The 18,188-nt window shown below is 35.4% G+C and overlaps 1 protein-coding gene across 14 annotated transcripts in view; it reads left to right on the forward strand.

Moving 5' to 3' along the window:
• MGA (MAX dimerization protein MGA) overlaps nucleotides 1-18,188 on the forward strand; it is a gene marked incomplete at its 3' end in the record, with an annotated part of 130,886 nt that overhangs the window by 82,072 nt on the left and 30,626 nt on the right. For all 14 annotated transcript variants that reach the window (XM_079128744.1, XM_079128747.1, XM_079128745.1 and 11 more), the window contains 6 exons: nucleotides 570-648; nucleotides 762-857; nucleotides 6,020-6,151; nucleotides 6,374-6,478; nucleotides 7,845-8,521; nucleotides 9,848-10,190. In XM_079128744.1, the coding sequence (XP_078984870.1) occupies nucleotides 570-648; nucleotides 762-857; nucleotides 6,020-6,151; nucleotides 6,374-6,478; nucleotides 7,845-8,521; nucleotides 9,848-10,190 (1,432 nt within the window). The remainder of the gene's footprint in view (nucleotides 1-569; nucleotides 649-761; nucleotides 858-6,019; nucleotides 6,152-6,373; nucleotides 6,479-7,844; nucleotides 8,522-9,847; nucleotides 10,191-18,188) is intronic.

An 18,188-nucleotide genomic window follows, 5' to 3' on the forward strand; every position in this document is an offset into this window, starting at 1 on the left:
CCTCCTGAGCCACTGTAATTACAGGTGTGGGCCACCGATCCTGGTGATATCATTTTTTCTTAAAATTCTATTTCAACTTGCCAACCAGATTATTTTTCTTCTAAATATTTGCAAACCCCTAAGTAGTAGCTAAGTTGGCTAAACAGATGTCAGATATTTAATTCTATCTATTTTCTTCCCTCCTTGATGAGTAAGTTACTTTTATTTAGGCTCTAAGCAGTAAATATGCAAATTAGCATAGGTTTGAGTTTAGCTGAGTATAATATTTATATACTTTTTTCCTTTTTCTATTTTTTTCTTCATTTTTGGGGTCAAATCCAGGGCCTCCCATGTGTCAGGCAAGTGTTATGCCACTGAACTACATTCCCAGTTCCTGATTATTAAGTAATATTAGTTAGAACATTTAAAAAATACCAAAATTATTTTAAAAAAAAATTGTTCCAGTTCTGTGAATTTGGAGTTAAGGCAGTATACATGGTGGTATTTTCCTTTAGGTTTTAAAATGCCAATTTACTTTTAAATTTTTAGAAGCGATATAACCGCATTTTATTTTTGTTTTTAATATGTAGGAAGCTCTAGACATTCATGCAGTTGATGGGATAACAGAAGAACCATCTAGTCTCCAGGCATCCACCACAAATGACCCAGGTATTGTATGATAGTATAACATGAGATATATTTGTGGTTTGGTTTCTAGTAGTGAAATATGCAACATCACTCTTCTGTGTTATACAATATTGTTGGGTTTGTTTTGTGAGTAGGTTGCAGAGAAAGAATTTCCCAGTTGGAAAAGGAATTGATAGAAGATTTGAAGTCCTTAAGGCACAAACAGGTGATACATCCCAGTCTTCAAGAAGGTAATATTCTTTAAAAGATACACACATCAATTTTTTCTGTCTTTTTCTCTCCCCAGCTTTGCTGCTTCTTGCTCCTCTGCCCACCGCCCCCCTCTGTGTTTTAGTCCTTCCTTCCTTCTTTAAATACAGTGTTAGGGCTTGTGTACACATGCTAATGTACTTTGCCACTGAGCCATATCCCCAGCCTCTTGAGTTTATTTCTCAGTTTTCATTGTTTTTTTTTTTTTTGCTTCCACATTTTTCCTTTAACATAAAAACATATCTAGGTCTTCTTATGTATGGAAAAAATGTATCATGGTAAGAAAATGGTATTTTCTCTGTTCATTCTTGTAGCCCAGTATCTTCCCTCTGCCCCCATCTCATTGCTTGGTTGTTTTTGTTTGCATACTTATTTTTCTTTTGTAGGGGAGCGTCCTACTTGTTCTTATATACCTAGTACTATATTTAGGTATATAAATAGAAGACTATTTATCTCATTCAATTTTGTGACTGCAAACATGTTTTATATATTTGATGTATCACTGGGTCTTTAAAATTTTTACTATCTTTATTGTAATAGATTATCTTGACCTTGATTATGTTGCTTAATCCTTTTTTTCTTATCATGAAATCTGTAGTTATTATAATCATGGCAATACTTTCTTCTCTTCCCTGTTCACTTTTGTAATGAAAGACTGTGGGAGATGCCACAATTTTTAGTTTGCTATGTCCCTCATTTTAGATGGATTTCTTGGAGTAGCTTTTTGGGTTTTTAATTTTTTTTTTGTTTAAAACTCTTAGCAATTTTTAGAGAACTGTTTATCCTCTATACATTATATTGTAATTACTTACCTGAGAGTTTTTAAACATTACAGATTATCCAAAGATTGATTTATAAAATGATTATTTAATTACTAAATCAAATGGTAATACTTGCATAATTTTTGCCTTAATGGGAGGGCAGTTTGTGTCACAGTGTTAAAGTATGGAAATCCTAATCTCCATCTAAGTGATGAGGACTGAGTGCAGTAGATATTGTAATGGACAGTCACATCTTTGCACTTTTGCCATTATCAGTGTTCGTTATTGTTTATTGTCAGCTTTCACTTCTATTTTATTATATTCTCCGACTTTCCCTTATCAACCTGCTTATCTTTTGCCCCCATCCATTTCTACTTTTTTTATATTATAATAGTGTTGAAATACCATGATATTAATATTGTGTTCTTTTGACTTAATACTCAACATTTGTTTTAATTTTGGTTCTAGAATTAAATATATCCAGTGCTTATAACCAATCTTTTTGCTCTGATTGCCTGTTGCTTACTGATTGGTTTTTTCCTCTTTTATTGTAGGCATTTTTGTCAAAACTATGACCTCTTTCTTTACGTAATGGGGAATTTGAAGTCAAATACTTATGGAATCTTAAGTGGGTAACAAAGTGAAATTAGTGTGAATTTGAGGGGTAAAGGCATCTTTTGAAAGGAAGGCCACATCAGTGAATTATTCTACTAGGGAAATTTGGGCCCACTGTTCTTAGGTCTTCTATTTTTCATTTGAAATTAGAGTGAGTCAGTTACATGAGGTCCTTCAATTTTTACTTGGTGGCAGCTAAAATTAGTTTTTTTAGCAGTTAACTCAAAGTCTTTAAAGCCAATTGAAAACATTTTTATGATCCATCACTTTTCACTTTCTTTACAAGATTCACCATTTAGTTGAAGTCTGTACTTAATCCTAAAGTTGTTAAAATTTATTCAGCTGTAAGCTGAGCACTTTGAGTACACCTGTAGTTCCAGTTAATTGGGAGTCTGAGGTGTGGGAGAATACTTTTGAGCCCAAGGAGTTTGACACCAGTGTAGGCAGTGTATCAGATTCCATCTCAAGAAAAAATGGTTGGGTGTGGTAGCACATTCCTGTAATACCAAGCTACCTGGAAGACTGAGGCAAGAGGCTGGCAAGTTCAAAGACAGAGCAATTTTGGGAGACCATATCTCAAAATAAAATCAAAACATCTGGGGAGGTAACTCAGTGGTATAACAATTAACTAGCATGAATAGGATCCTGGGTTCTCTCCCCAGCCCTGGGGGTGGTGGTGGGGATCAGCTGGTTCTTTTTTTTGATACGGGGAGATTGAACTCAGGAGCACTTAACACTGAGCCACATCCCCAACCTTTTTTTTGGTATTTTATTTAGAGACAGGGTTTCACTGAGTTGTGGGAGGGTCTTGCTAAGTTGCTGAGGCTGGGTTTGAACTTGTGGTGATCCTCCTATCTCAGCCTCCTGAGCTGCTAAGATTACAGGCGCGCGCCACCATGCCTGGCAGCTGGATTCATTTTTATTTTTAAATATTGTTTTAGTTGTTGATCATTTTATTATTTATATGTGCTTCACAAATGAACCCAGTGCCTCACACATGCTAGGCAAATGCTCTACCACTGAGCCACAACCCAGCTCCACAGCTGGATTCTTAACAGTTTTATTTTCATAAACAGTTAAGTGTGTGAATCCAAGTAGTACTTAACTTTTCAAGGTGTGAGGTAGTTCTTTTATGGAGTTCTTCCCTCTATTTTCAATTTTGTAATATTCTCTTCTCCAGTCTTTGCTTTCTTTAAAGAGCTAGATTTATAGTTTCATAAGAAGTTAAATCCCGTGTGGTAGTGCACACCCGTAATCCCAGCAGCTCAGGAGTCTGATGCAGGAAGATTGCAAGCTCGAGGCCAATCTGAGCAACTTTTTTTTTTAAATTTATTTTTATTGTAAACAAATGGGATACATCATTGTTTCTCTGTTTGTACATGAAGTAGAGGCATGCCATTTGTGTAATCATACATTTTCCTAGGGTAATAGTTTTTGATTCATTGTTATTATTTTTTCCTCCCCCCCCCATTCCCTGAGCAACTTTTTGAGGCCCCTAAGCAACTCAGTGTCTCAAAATAAAAAGTGAAAGCACCTGGGGATTTAGCTCTGTGGTAGAGCACCTGGGTTCCATCCATACTACTATGGGGGAAAAATTAATTTTCTTTGGTCCTTTTTATTTGTTCTTAGGACTTGGTACCACTTGGAGGGCAGTTCAAAATATGAGTAAGTGTAGACAAGACAATATGTAGGAAACAGTCTCTCAATTTGTATGAGTCTAGATTTTAAATATTTAACTATTTGCCAAAAGGAGCCTTTTTTTTTTTTTTTTTTTTTTTTTTTTTTTTTTTGGCACGGTGCTGGGGATTGAACCCAGGACCTTGTGCTTGCAAGGCAAGCACTCTACCAACTGAGCTATATCCCCAGCCCAGGAGCCTATTTTAAAAGCTTCATTTTCTTCTTTTGCTATAGACAGGTGTTCTGGCCTTTTTTTGTTTGTTTGTTTGTTTGTTTTGGGTACTGGAGGTTGAACGAAAGGGCCTAATACATGCCAGACAACTGCTCTATCACTGAGCTGCATCTCCAGCCCTTTATAACTATTTGGAACAGTATCTCACTGAATTGCCCAGGCTGATCTTGAATTTGAGATTGAGATCCTCTAAGTAGTTGGGGTTACAGATGAGTGCCACCACACATGGCTCATTCTGGCAGTTTTTGTTTTTGCTAATGAATAATATTTTTCTTTTTTCAGAGGACTGTAATACCTCCTTTGATCTTTTGTTCAGGATTCATTTCTCACTTGAGTTTCTACTGTAGCCTTTTGTTTTCTGGTTCTACTCTTAGTTTTTCCTTCCCACCTTTCTTAATTTCTGCTTGTTTTGACTTTTAAGTTACACTTTTGGTAATTTTGCCAATATTACCAAAAAATTCCCTTGGACTCTCTGGTCTTCCTTCCTTCCTTCCTCCTTCCCTCCTTTCCTCCCCTGCCCCAGCAATGGAGCTGATTTACCTTTTTGTAACTACTAATGAATCAGTTGGAAAATGTAACACTAAAGTTCCTTGAAGTCTGGGAAATGTCTTTTTGTCTAAGATTATTTGTATTACAGGAAAGGTAAATTCTCAAAACATATAGCCAGTGTGGTTGATTGATGTTCATTTTATCCTTGAGGAAACTATAGCCAAAGAGAAGTTTATCCCAAGTTTCATGATTAATAAATAGTGAAGACAAGATACGAAACCATTTGTTGGGACTCATTTTCCCCTTAGTTGACTTGAACTCTGAGGAAAGAAAATTTTATTGATATTTGTGGTAATTATTTTGTACATCTAAATAAATGTGATGAAGTACAAGTACTTATTTTAAAGAGCTAGAATTGCAGATAGGTTCTATGTAGATAATACACAAATTAGCCATATGAATCTATAGCCCATAATCTATCTAATGTCTTCACCTTTTAGAGAATTAGCACTATGAAGTTTTTATTGGAAACACATGCCTGTGACTTAATAGTTTGCTGTAATAATTTAAATTCCTTTTGGTTTCCATTTTGTTAAATTTTAAATACTTTCCTAAAAGATTGCTTTGTAACATACATTTAAAGAAGTCATATTTAGGGACTCAGTTAACCATAATGTCATTAGTAATAGCCATAATCAGAGTGAAAACTCTGTTGATGGCAAGTTCTGTTTGGAGGCCCTAGAAAGTCTCTGGACTACCAGCGCCATAAAAGATCTGAATTCTGTTTTTTCTTTTTCTTTTCTTTCTTTTTCTTTTTTTTTTTTTTTTTTATTAGTTAGTTATACCTATTGTTGCTTATTGAATTACCACAATTTAACAATTTAATACCACATTTGCTGTTTCATGTTTTCTGTGTGTCACAAAATGGCTTAGTTGGGTCTTCTGTTTAAGGTCTCAGAAGACTGTAATCAAGACATTGGCTAGATCTGGTTTTTCATCAGATGATAGACTGGGGAGGGATCTGTTTTCAGTTTCCCTTAGCATGTTGGCAGAATTTATTTCCTTGCAACTCTTAACATGAGGGATACTATACTCGTCATTTTATCACGTATACATAATCATGTATATCCTCATTTTCTTTGCTATATTCCATAGTTAGAAGCAAATCACAGGCCTTACTCAAATGAGTAATACCAGAAGATATGGATTATCAGATCATCTTAAAATGATTCTGTCACTAAATTTTTTTATATATCAATTTGGTTTTCACCATCCCCTTTTTCTCTGGTAAGTCCTCTCTTCCTTAGCCAAAGGTTAAAAAAGAAAAGGGAGATAATATGATTTGTGGTTTTTTTTTGTTTTCTTTTAGTGGGTTTAAAGTTAAATTCAGTGGATCCAACAATGAGCATTGATCTTAAATACTTGGGAGTACAGCTACCTTTGGCTCCAGCTACTAGCTTTCCTTTTTGGAACCTTGTGGGAACCAACCCTGCTTCTCCTGGTGAGTGTATAGTTTTTATAAGTCAAATGCTATTTTTTTAGATTAAAGTTTAGATTATTTGTGATATAGATAAAATGTTGCCTTTGTTGGATACACTTAGGATAGGTAGGTGCTTTGTTTCTTGACAGTATTAATAAGTGATTTATACATTTTAGATAAAGACAATATTTTGGTGTATGGTGTTGATTTGCTAGAATTTCGTCATCTCTCTTTCTTTTATAGATGCTGGATTTCCCTTTGTTTCTAGGACTGGGAAGACCAATGACTTCACTAAGATCAAAGGATGGAGGGGAAAGTTTCATAGTGCTTCTTCATCTAGGAATGAAAGTAATTAGTTTTTTAAAAAAATCTAAATATGTTCTGAAATATATAATACAGATTACTGTTAAAAGTCTTAGTTAATTATTGTTCTGCATTCCTTCTCTGTATACTTTAAGCTGAACTTTTGTTTTACCCATAACCACAATCCTTGGGGGGTGCAATCCCTAATTCTGGCATTTAAAAAAATTCCTGCATTTTTTTAAATTGCATTTTCTTCTTCTTCTTCTTTTTTTTTTTTTTTTCTTTGTTTTTTCCCCCGCTACACTCACAAAAAACATCATTCCCTAGTATTATTTTAGATCTATATGATAATTACTGGTAGTCTTACACTTACTTGAAAGTTAACTTCTAATCCAAGCATTTTGACTGTGTGCCTATTGGTCTTGTTTGCTGTTTATACTCTAACCAGATAAATTTAGCTTTTGTCCAAAATAGTCTTTTTTACCTTTCAGTCTTTGTATAGTGTTAAAATAGTATAATCCTTGACTGTCTTCTAAACTTACTCTTTTCTTCCTTAAAAGCTAAATATTGGAGCCAGGCATGGTGGCATATACCTGTAATCCCAACTACTTGTGAGGCTGAGGCAGGAGGATCTCAAGTTTGAGGCCAGCCTGTGCAATTTAGCATGACCCTGTCTCAAAATAAATTCTTACTAAAATGTGGTGGGGGCCTGGGGCTATATAGCTTAGTGGCAGAGCACTTGCCTAGCATGTGTGAGACACTGGGTTCAGTCCTCAGCACCACGTAAAATAAATAAAATAACATGTCCATCAACAACAACAACAAATGAGGTGGGGATGTAACTCTGTGGTATTATTCTTGCCTAGCATGTACAAGGCCCTTGGATTAATTTCCAGTATTGGTGTGGGGGAGCCCTAAATCTTATGCTCTTATTCTTGTGACTTTAACTCTTCCTTCATACTTCATATCAGATTCTAATTGCTCCATTGTTTTAAATAATCCTTTGACATTTTGTTGAGGTTTGCCTTGATTTATTTTCAATTTTTTTTCTGTCATGTTTTCTACTTATCTGTGATTTCTGTATTTAGGTCAAAAGTTGCCAAACGTTTGATGACTTAATGACTGTAACACTTTGTAAAAGCCATTGCTCATTAAGAAATGTAATTGGATAATTTTAAGGAAAGGCATAATTTTAGAAAATGGAATGGAGACCACAGAGTGGATTTTCATGTAATTAGTATTTCAGACTCAGTCTCATCACTTGATTTTATTTTTCCTTCTTTCTGAGGAGGGAGAGTTTGGAAGTCTCAGTAGCTTGTAGCTCAGTACTCCTGACCTTTTTGAGTTGTTTCTAGGGAACTAAGGATCTGTCCTAGATTTCTTCAAGTATCTTTTGTCTCCTTATATCTAGGTGGAAATTCAGAAGGTTCACTGAAAAACCGTTCTGCCTTCTGTAGTGATAAACTAGATGAATACTTGGAAAATGAAGGCAAGCTGATGGAAACAAGCATGGGTTTCTCTTCCAATGCTCCCACATCTCCTGTGGTATACCAGCTTCCCACCAAGAGTACCAGCTATGTTCGAACACTTGATAGTGTACTAAAGAAGCAATCTACCATTTCCCCTTCTACCTCTTATTCTTTGAAGCCTCATTCTGTACCCACTGCCTCTCGAAAGGCAAAGTCTCAAAATAAACAAGCATCACTCAGTGGCCGAACTAAATCATCTTATAAATCCATTTTACCATATCCTGTTTCACCAAAGCAGAAACACACTCCTGTGATTCCAGGAGATAAGATTACCAAGAATACTTCGAGCACCATCTCAGATAATCAGATGAATAACTTTGCTGTGCCAACCTTAGATGAAAATGTATTTCCAAAGCAGATTAGTTTGCGGCAGGCACAGCAGCAGCAGCAGCAGCAGCAGCAACAGCAACAGCAACAGGGAACTCGCCCTCCAGGCTTGTCTAAATCTCAGGTGAAGCTAATGGACCTGGAAGACTGTGCACTTTGGGAAGGAAAACCAAGGACCTATATCACAGAAGAGCGAGCAGATGTATCCTTGACAACTCTGCTTACAGCTCAGGTATGTATTTGCTGTTTTCTGAAAGTATACTGATGCTTGGCTAGAAAGGGAATGGGACCTTTTTGCAGTAGAATCAGGAAGTTTTAAGTCATCTGGATGACAACTAAAATGCCTGTTTTTTTTTTTTTTTTAAACCAACCAGTTATTCAAGCACAGATCCCTCCTGCTAAGAGGGAGACAGTATAGTTTGAACAACACCCTCAGCTGTATAAAGGCAGCTGGCCATTCTCATAATTTCTTTAAAAAAGTTTTTTTTGTAGTTGTAGATTGACAGCATGCCTTTATTTTCTTTGCTTCTTTTTGTATGCAGTGCTAAGGATCGAACCCAGTGCCTCACACGTGCTAGCTAGGCAAGTGCTCTGCCACTGAGCCACGGCCTCAGCCCCCATTCTCATAATTTCTGATTTCACTCTCCCTCATGTGAACAAGCTAATCTTGTTAGGATAACTGAAAATTCTGCTTAAAAGGTACCAAATCCCAGGAAATCCAAAAAGTTATTAACCTATGGGGAAAAATCTTATCTTTTGTAACTTTTTATATTAAGAATTTTTAATTTATTAGTGATATACTTATCTAAGAAGTCTCTGGTGCATTGAAATGACAGAACAGCATGTGAATAATTTTACTTTCCATTTAAAAATTCTCGACTGAGCCCTGCAACTCAGTGGTAGACCATGTACTTTGTACCCACAAGGCCCTGGGTTCAGTCCTCCACACTGAAAAAAAAATTCTATACTGAATTCTAGAGCTGAATATTGTCAGATGTTGGTCTCAGTGCAGATTGTGTCCTTTATTATTAATCATTCATAGACTCGCACAAATATAATTCTCTTCCTTTGTTATTAATTACTCTAGAGCAGATGCCAGCTGAATTTTTCTATAAAGAGTGAGATAGTAAATATTTTGGACTTTGCAGACTATGTACTCTGTTGCAGTTATTTTAACTCCACTCTTGTGCCATAGACAGTATGTGAAAGAATAAGCTTGGCTGTGTTTCAGTGAGACTTTATGAAACATACTGGATTTGACCCATGATCCTTAGGTTTATCAACCCCTGCTAAAGAACATTGTTTAATAAATATTTAATAGATCCGTCCTTGATATTTTTGCTCATAATTAGAATATCTATTCTCTTGATTACCTGTGCTATGCATTAGAATGGGAGATTATTTAGAACGCTAATTATATTATTTCTGTCCTTTGCATTTGTGTTAGACTTATGCTGTTAGTACTCAGAAGAACACAAGCCAGTATATGACTCTTAAGTTGTTGATGGTATCAGAAATTGATTATTAGTAGAGTTATAATTTTCTGCTTTAACTTTAGGCATCTCTCAAAACTAAACCTATCCACACAATCATAAGGAAACGAGCCCCTCCCTGCAACAATGATTTCTGTCGCCTGGGTTGTGTATGTTCCAGTCTAGCTTTAGAGAAGCGCCAACCTGCTCACTGCCGTCGACCAGATTGCATGTTTGGCTGCACTTGTTTGAAAAGAAAGGTTGTACTTGTTAAAGGAGGATCCAAAACTAAGCATTTCCAGAGGAAGACTGTTCATCGAGATCCAGTCTTTTATGATGCTCCAGGAGAGGAGGCAAGGGAAGAAGAAGGAGTCAGGGACGAGGAGGAACTACTCAAAGAGAAAAAAAAGAGAAAGAAGCTGGAATACAGTGAGTATTAATTGAAAGTTAAATGTGTAATATTATGTTTTGGAAAAGTATGGTTATTTAAAAAGACTATTACCTGCTTTTATTTTGATTGATGATAAGAATTTTGGGAATTTTTATTATCTTCATATGCTCTTTATGACATATTCACATTTTTAAAATTTAGTTTTTCTTTGAAAATGACTTTTTTTGTGTGTGCTGAATTTGAATTCTACTCTTAGACTTCCAGAATGCTTTTGAAACTGAGTTTTCTCCATTTTCTGTAATTCCCTCCCTGCCCCTCGACGAAGGCGCAGATGTTCCTTAGAAATCATATAGATAATCTGTAATCTATCATATTGTCTAAAAGGAAAATTTGTAATAAACACCTCTCCCTGGTTATGGTTGGAGAAATTCTCCCAAGTGGCTGGAGTTTTGGGGACAGAAGATGGGTATAATATATGTCAGCATCATATAGTTTTTTGAAAAGCTAATTTTTATTTCTTTTTTGTAACAGGAATTGAACCCTGGGGCGCTTTACCACTGAGCCAGATCTCCAGCACTCCCCCTTTATGTGGTGCTGAGGATTGAACCCAGTACCTCAACATGTGTTAGGCAGGTTCTCTACCACCGAGCTACAGCCCCAGGTTCCCCCACCCCTTTTTTCATATTTTACTTTGAGACAGGGTCTCGCTGAGTTGCTTAGGGCCTCACTAAGTTGCTGAGGCTGGCTTTGAACTTGAAGTTCTCCTGCCTCAGCCTTCTGGGCCATTGGAATTACAGGTGTGCACCACTGTGCCTGACTGAAAAGCTAATTTTTCATTTTGGGTAAATGGGTATAGTATAGACCCAAATTAGCTTTTATTTCATTCTTTTTACTTTCTGTGTTCTCTTTATATTTGTTCAAATACATTATTACATATGATTTCATTATGTAAAGAGTTTCTTCTTAATTTACCAGGGAATTAATATTTCTTTTGGGGACAGTTTATATTTCTTACTGTTTACTATGTACTCATTTCAGTCAGAGATGATCACTCATACTTCAATGTATATTCTTTGTGGGTGGGGCAGTGCTTGAAATTCAACCCAGGACCTATGCAAACTACGCAAGCTCTTTACCACTCAGCTGCATCCCTAGTCCTTTTTATTTTTTTACTTTGATACAGTCTCCCTAAGTTGCTCAGACTAGCCTCAAACTTGTGATCCTCTTGTCTCTTTGAATGTATTTCTTTTTTTCTTTTTTTTTTTTTTTTGCCTCCACCTGTGTGTATTTATATATATTTATGGAAGTAGACTATACACATATGTGGTATGATAACATTTTAAGGTCATAAGATCACATTCTTTATCAAGAATTGACCTATATAACTGATTTTAATGAAGTCAGTTCTTTTGGTTAGACATTTAGCTTTTGGGGGTTTTATTTGTTATAAATAATATAGCGATATCCATGTTTAAGATAGCCAAGTTTAAGATTTTATTGCTGGCAAATTTATGAAAAAAATATGACATTTCTGTGGCAATGACTGTCTTGAAACATATATAGATGTTGCTAGACTCATATCAACTTACACATATTAAAAAAAAACTATCTTAAATTGGTAGATAGAAATTGGGATCTTGTTCTAAATTTGTACTTCTTCAGTGATAGTTTTATTGACCATTTGTCATAAATCTTCTGTAACATGCCTTTGAATTATTGCTTTTACTGTAGTAATTTGCAAGAACTTTTTTCCCCCAAGTTTTAATTTTGTTCAAACATAAATTGTGAAAAAGAAGGTTAAAACAGATGATTAAATCTTTCAGCTTTTTCCTCAGCCTTTTCCTCTTGTTTTCTGTCTTTGGGATTTTACTAAAAATGTCTTTCTCTCCCCTTAAAATTATAAAATTATAGCTGGGTATGGTGGTACATGCCTGTAATCCCAGTGGGAGACTGAGGCAGGAGATTCATGAGTTCAAAGTTGGCCTTCAGCAATTTAGTGAGGCCTTAAACAACTCAGTGATACTCTAAATAAAATATAGGTCTGGGGTTGTCACTCAGTGGTAGAGTGCTTGCCTAGCTTTCATGGGGCCCTGGGTTCAATCCTTAGCACCACATAAAAATAAGATAAAGGTATTGTGTACACCTACCAAAAAACCCAAAAAACCCCATAAAAAACACTGGGGATGTAGTTCAGTGTTAGAGTACTCCTGGGTTCAATCCTTAATACTGGAAAAAAAAAATGTATAAAAATAAATTAATGCTGGGTGCAGTGAGCAACTCAGGAGACTGAAACAGAACTGTGAGTTCAGAGTCAGCCTCAGCAACTTCACAAGGTCCTAAGTGACTTAGTGAGACCCTTTCTCAAAAAATAAAAAGGGCTGGATATGTGGTTCAGGGGTCAAGTGCTCCTGGGTTCAGTCCCCAGTACCAAAACAATATATATATACTCACACACAAAAGGTCTGGGGATGTGCTCAGTGGTTAAGTGCCCTTGGATTCAATTCCTGGTACCCACTATCCCCTCAAAAAAAAAAAAATTTTTTTTAATTGTATTTCTTTAATATATGTATGGGCTTAAAAAATAGTTACTATGTCTGGAATTTATTTGATATGAGATTTGTCCACGAGAAAGTTTCTCCTTCAAATGACTTAGTTGTACCATTACTTGCTGAAAATACATACTTTTAAAATGTCACCTATAATGTAGTAGCATTAATATGCTATGTTTGGATTTCTTTTTGGTTTCTGATGTTTGCAGTCAGTACCAGGCTATTCTAATTACTGTTAGTGTATAAATAAGATAATTGTCTTTATATAGCTACATAATCTGTATATTAAGGTTTTAAAGGTTTAAAATGAAACAGTGCAAAATTACTAATTTAGCTCTATTCATGTCTTCTTGCTGAGTTTGTTCAATCTTACATTTAAAGTGATAATTTTCATTTCAATGTTTATCTGTTAGACTTGGTGTTTTTTTTTTTTTTTTTTGTGGTGCTGGGGATTGAACCCAGGGCCTTGTGCTTATGAGGCAAGCACTCTACCAACTGAGCTATATCACCAGCCCTAGACTTAGTGCTTTCTTGATTAGTATTATTATTGTGTATTCTACCCTTGATCAGAATTAGCTCTGCAAGTCGACCGATTATCAGGTTATAGTTTGGTTTTCTTGCTGGTAAGTCTGGTATAAAAAATGTGGCGTTCTCTTTACCTTTCTGGGATCTTTTCAGTTCTCTTGTACTGTTAGGGAAGAATGAATAAAGAAGGGAAGATATTTTTGTCATAATTGTTATATAAAAGAAGAAATAGGAAGAGTTCTTAGAGGGAAAAGTGTCAAGTTCAAAAACAAAAATAAGTACAAAAACTGGAAAAAGATGAAATCTTTTTGTATATATATTTTACAAAAAGGTGGAAAATGAGAAAAAAATTTTTTAATCATATGGAGGAGTTTGAAGAAAGAAAGAACAAAATAAAGTGAAAGGGATAAGATACTCAAAGGATAAAAGAAGCAGAGCCAGTGGTGCATTACCTGTAATCCCATCTACTTGGGAAGCTTAGGCAGGAGGATTGTGAGTTTGAGGCCAACCTGTGCGGTTTAGAAAGAAAGACCATCTCAACTCAGAATAGTAAGTGAAAGGACTGTAGATATAGCTCAGAGGTGCAAATGCCCCTGGGTTCAATCCCCATTATCCCCAGTATAGGTAAGTAAATAAATGGTGAAAGAAAATACCTTCAAGCCAAAGGACACAAAATTTCAGATTAAATGGGCCCACTGAACACCTGACAGTAAAATTTTAAGAAGATTCCCCATTTGGCCACATTCTCCTGATATTTCAGAACATTAAGAATAACGACTATATCTGAATGCTTTTTTGGGGCGTGGGGGACAGTACTGGGAATTGAACCTGGAGATACTCCATTCCAGAATTACATGCCTAGTTCTTTTTATTTTGAGACAGGATTTTATTGAATTGCCCAGGCTGGCTTTGACTTGAAATCCTCCTGCCTCTGCCTCCTCAGTAGCTGGGATTATAGGAGTTTGCCACTGTCCCTGCTTAATCTAGTGTTTTAATGAGAAACCATTTTGCATAGGAAGGGTTTAAATTCAGTTTGATGTTAAAGAGAAGATCAATAATATTGGATTTTTGAGTTGTTTGAATCTTATTTCTAAAATCAAGGGGAGTGGTAGGGGACCATGATATATCAACCTAACAGTCAACCAAATTATCAAGTTGTATGCATAAAATAATGATATTAATACATGCAGTAAGGTGGAACATTGACATCAAACAAACTCTTGGTGATTTCTTAAGATCATGCTCTAGAAAATTAAAAGAAATTCAAGAATCAGGAGATGTCTGCTAATAAAAAGTGAATTTAGCCCAAGGGTAGGGGGAGGAGTAAAATCTTAGGTTGTCATCTACATTATAGTACTATAAAGCAGCATAGTATTCAGGGACTAGGGTTGTGACTCAGTGGTAGAGCACTTGCCTAGCATGTGTGAGGCACTGGGTTTGATTCTGAGCACCGCATATAAGTAAATTAAAATAAAGATCTAGCATCATCTAAAAATATATTTAATAAAAGGTATTCAGTTTATTTTAAGAACATGATTAAGAACCTGGATGATCTCTATAATTACAAGAAAAACAAGAACAGCTGGGTGGGGTGGCACACTCTTGTAATCCCAGTGGCTTGGGAGGCCGAGACAGGAGGATCTTGAGCTCAACCCATCCTCAGCAATTTAGTGAAGACCTAAGCAACTCAGTGAGACCCTGTCTCTAAATAAAATATAAAAATGGACTGAGGGTGTGGCCCAGGGGTTAACCACCCTGGGTTCAATCCGCAGTACAAACAAACAAAAAACAAGAACAGTGGAAAGGCAAACATTTATAAAGGAACATTATACTAGAACCATGAATAAAAAGTTTTGGTAAAATTTTGACTAGTAAGTAAAAATAAAACTGAATAAATGAAAAGTTTCTTTAATAAAATTTTGATCAGTAAGTAAAAATAAATGAATAAATTTACTTTATTAGTGATATAGTATTACATTTCTTCCTCTAAAGGGTCATTCACATTAATTGGTTCTACAAATAAGAATATATGAAATGCTAATGACTTATGTGATTATAGAATAGAAATAAGTCATGAACCTTAACAATGTGAAAATAACAATAGCTGATAGAAGTGGAGAGGAGGAGCAAGTTTATGATGCTGATTTCCTTCTCTCTTATGCGGAGTTCTTAGCTACTGCTAAATTATGAAATTGAAATTCATTTTATTTGGGATGATTGAGGTAACCACTAAAATTACACTCAAATGGTTAAAAGTAGTCACTTGGGGAGTGTGACACAGGGTATGGTAGAAGACGTTGTTTTTCTTTATAGTTTTATTTTTTATTATTTTATTATTCATAATTTTTATTCATTATTTAGTTAAAACATAAAAGTTTTCTCACATTTAGTAATCACACATTTTACCTAGGCATAGTGGTGCTGAGGAAGGCTGAGGTAGGAGGATTATGTTGGATTATGTTCAAGACCAGCCTGGGCAACTTAGTAGCCCCTATCTCAAAAATAAAAATAAGGGCTGGGGAGATAGCTCAGTCGGCAGAGTGCTTGCCTTGCAAGTACAAGGCCCTGGGTTCGACCCCCAGCACCGCAAAAAAAAAATAAGGAAAAAAATTAAATAAAACTGTAGGCTGGTAGGCTAGTGGGATGGCAGATGAGGAAGAAGACCTGATCTTTGGGGAGGAAAATGAAGAAATTGGGAGTGAGGAAGGTGGACAGGGTAAAAGAAAGAGACTTTTTTCCTAAAGAATTGCCCTACTGTCTTACTCCCACCAATTTAAAAAAAAAAAAAAAAAAAAAAAAAAAACACTTCCAGAAAATGCTAAACTTTTTTAGAGCTTGTGCCTATCATAGGTTCTCCTACCTAGAGTCATTCTGGGGGTTGCTGTACAATGTATGGTGTATGGGTTTGGATTTGACCAGAACCCTTACACTGAGTCAGTGGATATTCTTGAAGACCTTGTCATAGAGTTCATCACTGGAATGACTCACAAGGCAATGTCAATTGGAAGACAAGATCGAGTACAAGTTGAAGATACTGTTTTCTTGATTCGAAAGAACCAAGGAAGTTTGCTAGGGTTAAAGACTTGCTTACTGTGAATGAAGAATTGAAACGAGCTAGAAAAGCATTTGGTGAAGCAAATGATACTTTTTGTACTTTATGAAATTTCACTATCTTCTGTGGAAATCATATATAATAATTGTGTATTTTCTACAGTAATGTCCTACTATCTAGGCATTAGATGAAAAATGGAGAAACAGAGTTTTCAGCCTTTATTTTTATGTCTTTGATTTTAGGTTGGTACTTGAGCCTTTAATTGCCCGCCTTTACATGACCGTACTTGAATTACTTACTGGGCTTTAATGACTATGTGTATGTTAAAGTATCTTGAAAATTATGCAGTTCCTTCTGACTTTTGACTGTCTAAAGGATGAAGTAGTATTTATGTATTAGGTATATTTGTGCCATTATGAGCTGTACTGTAACTGTTTAATATGTGAAATCTAAATGTCATTTTGATTATGACAGCTGAGACATTCTCAAGTTTTTAGACAACTGTGGTCTGAGAGTTAGTAAAGATAGTGAACTGGTTTGTATTTCTTTTAAGGAGATGATATTTGAAACTACGAGTTTTTCTAAGAATGTTTATGTGTCTTAAAAGATAATTCGCTTTAATATTCTTTTCGAAAGAGTGATGTATTTTATTTTATTTTTTTAGAAACTTAAAGTTTCATATTGATGCTTCCATGTTGAAAGGCCTTTTTGATTTTAAAACCTTTTGGGGCTTATATTACTTTTTAAGTTTTAAAACTCATTTTTCCCAATCGTCTACTTTCAGTAGTAGGAATGGCAATGTTTAATGAGTTAATGGCGGGATAAGCATTTGGGGTAGTGTTTTATTAACATTTGTAAGTACTTGTGGAAATGTGTAGCTGACTAAAACCATATATAGCTACAGAAAACACTTTTGTAGTTCAGAAAAACACGTTTTGTGTGTAGTTAGCTTATTGCATTAAATTATTGACCTTAGTTTAAAATAAGGATTAAAATTGCATTTAAAGAGATCACTGAATGTTACTGTTTGTGAAACTGAACTTTTTGATTCCGCTTATAAGCTGTATCTATGAATCAGTACCTGGGAAAATTTTACTTTCTTAACCTTTTGATACAAGGAATAAAGTATGAAAAATTAAACAAAAAATTAAATAAAAAATAAAGCTTGGTGGGGTGGTGCACACCTGTAATCCCAGGGGCTCAGGAGGCAGAAGCAGGAGAATTGCAAGTTCAAAACCAGCCTCAGCAACTTGGTGAGGGCCTAAGCAACTTGGCAAGATCCTGTCTCTAAATAAACTATAAAAACTTGCTGGGGATGTGGCTCAGTGGTTAAGCACCTCTGGGTTCAATCCCTGATACCAAAAACAAAAATAAATAGAACTGAGTATATAGCTTACTCGTAGAGTACTTCGCTAGCATGCTTGAGGTCCTGGATTCAATCCCCAGTTCTGTAATAAATAAATTAATAAGTAAATTTTTTGTGATAGTAATAGTCTTAAAGCTTTACTATAAATAAGGACCCATTAATCCTTTGGCGTGAACAGAGGAGTACTAACATTATTGAGCACTCTATGCAGAGCACCCTGTGAAGGCAATATCATTTCAGTCTTAAAATCTTATCTAATAAGACAGCTTTATTCTCCACTTTACAAATGACCCTGTTGAATTCGTAAGGATTTAACTTGTTCTCAATATCATATAGATATTAAATAATAGGGATTTGTAGCTAAGTTTTTCTGACTTCCAAGTTCCTCTGTTTTTTCCAGTATGTAAGGTGCGATTTCTGGAATTTTAATCCCTTTTCCTTGTTGTATTTCCTTTTGAACATCACTCTTATCACCTGTTTGTCCTTTGGTTTGTCAAAAAATACCACTGTCTGTATAAAGACACTGTGCTTACCTGCTGTGATC

This window comes from Sciurus vulgaris (assembly GCF_902686455.1).
Source record: "Sciurus vulgaris genome assembly, chromosome: 2".
Lineage (NCBI taxonomy): Eukaryota > Metazoa > Chordata > Mammalia > Rodentia > Sciuridae > Sciurus > Sciurus vulgaris.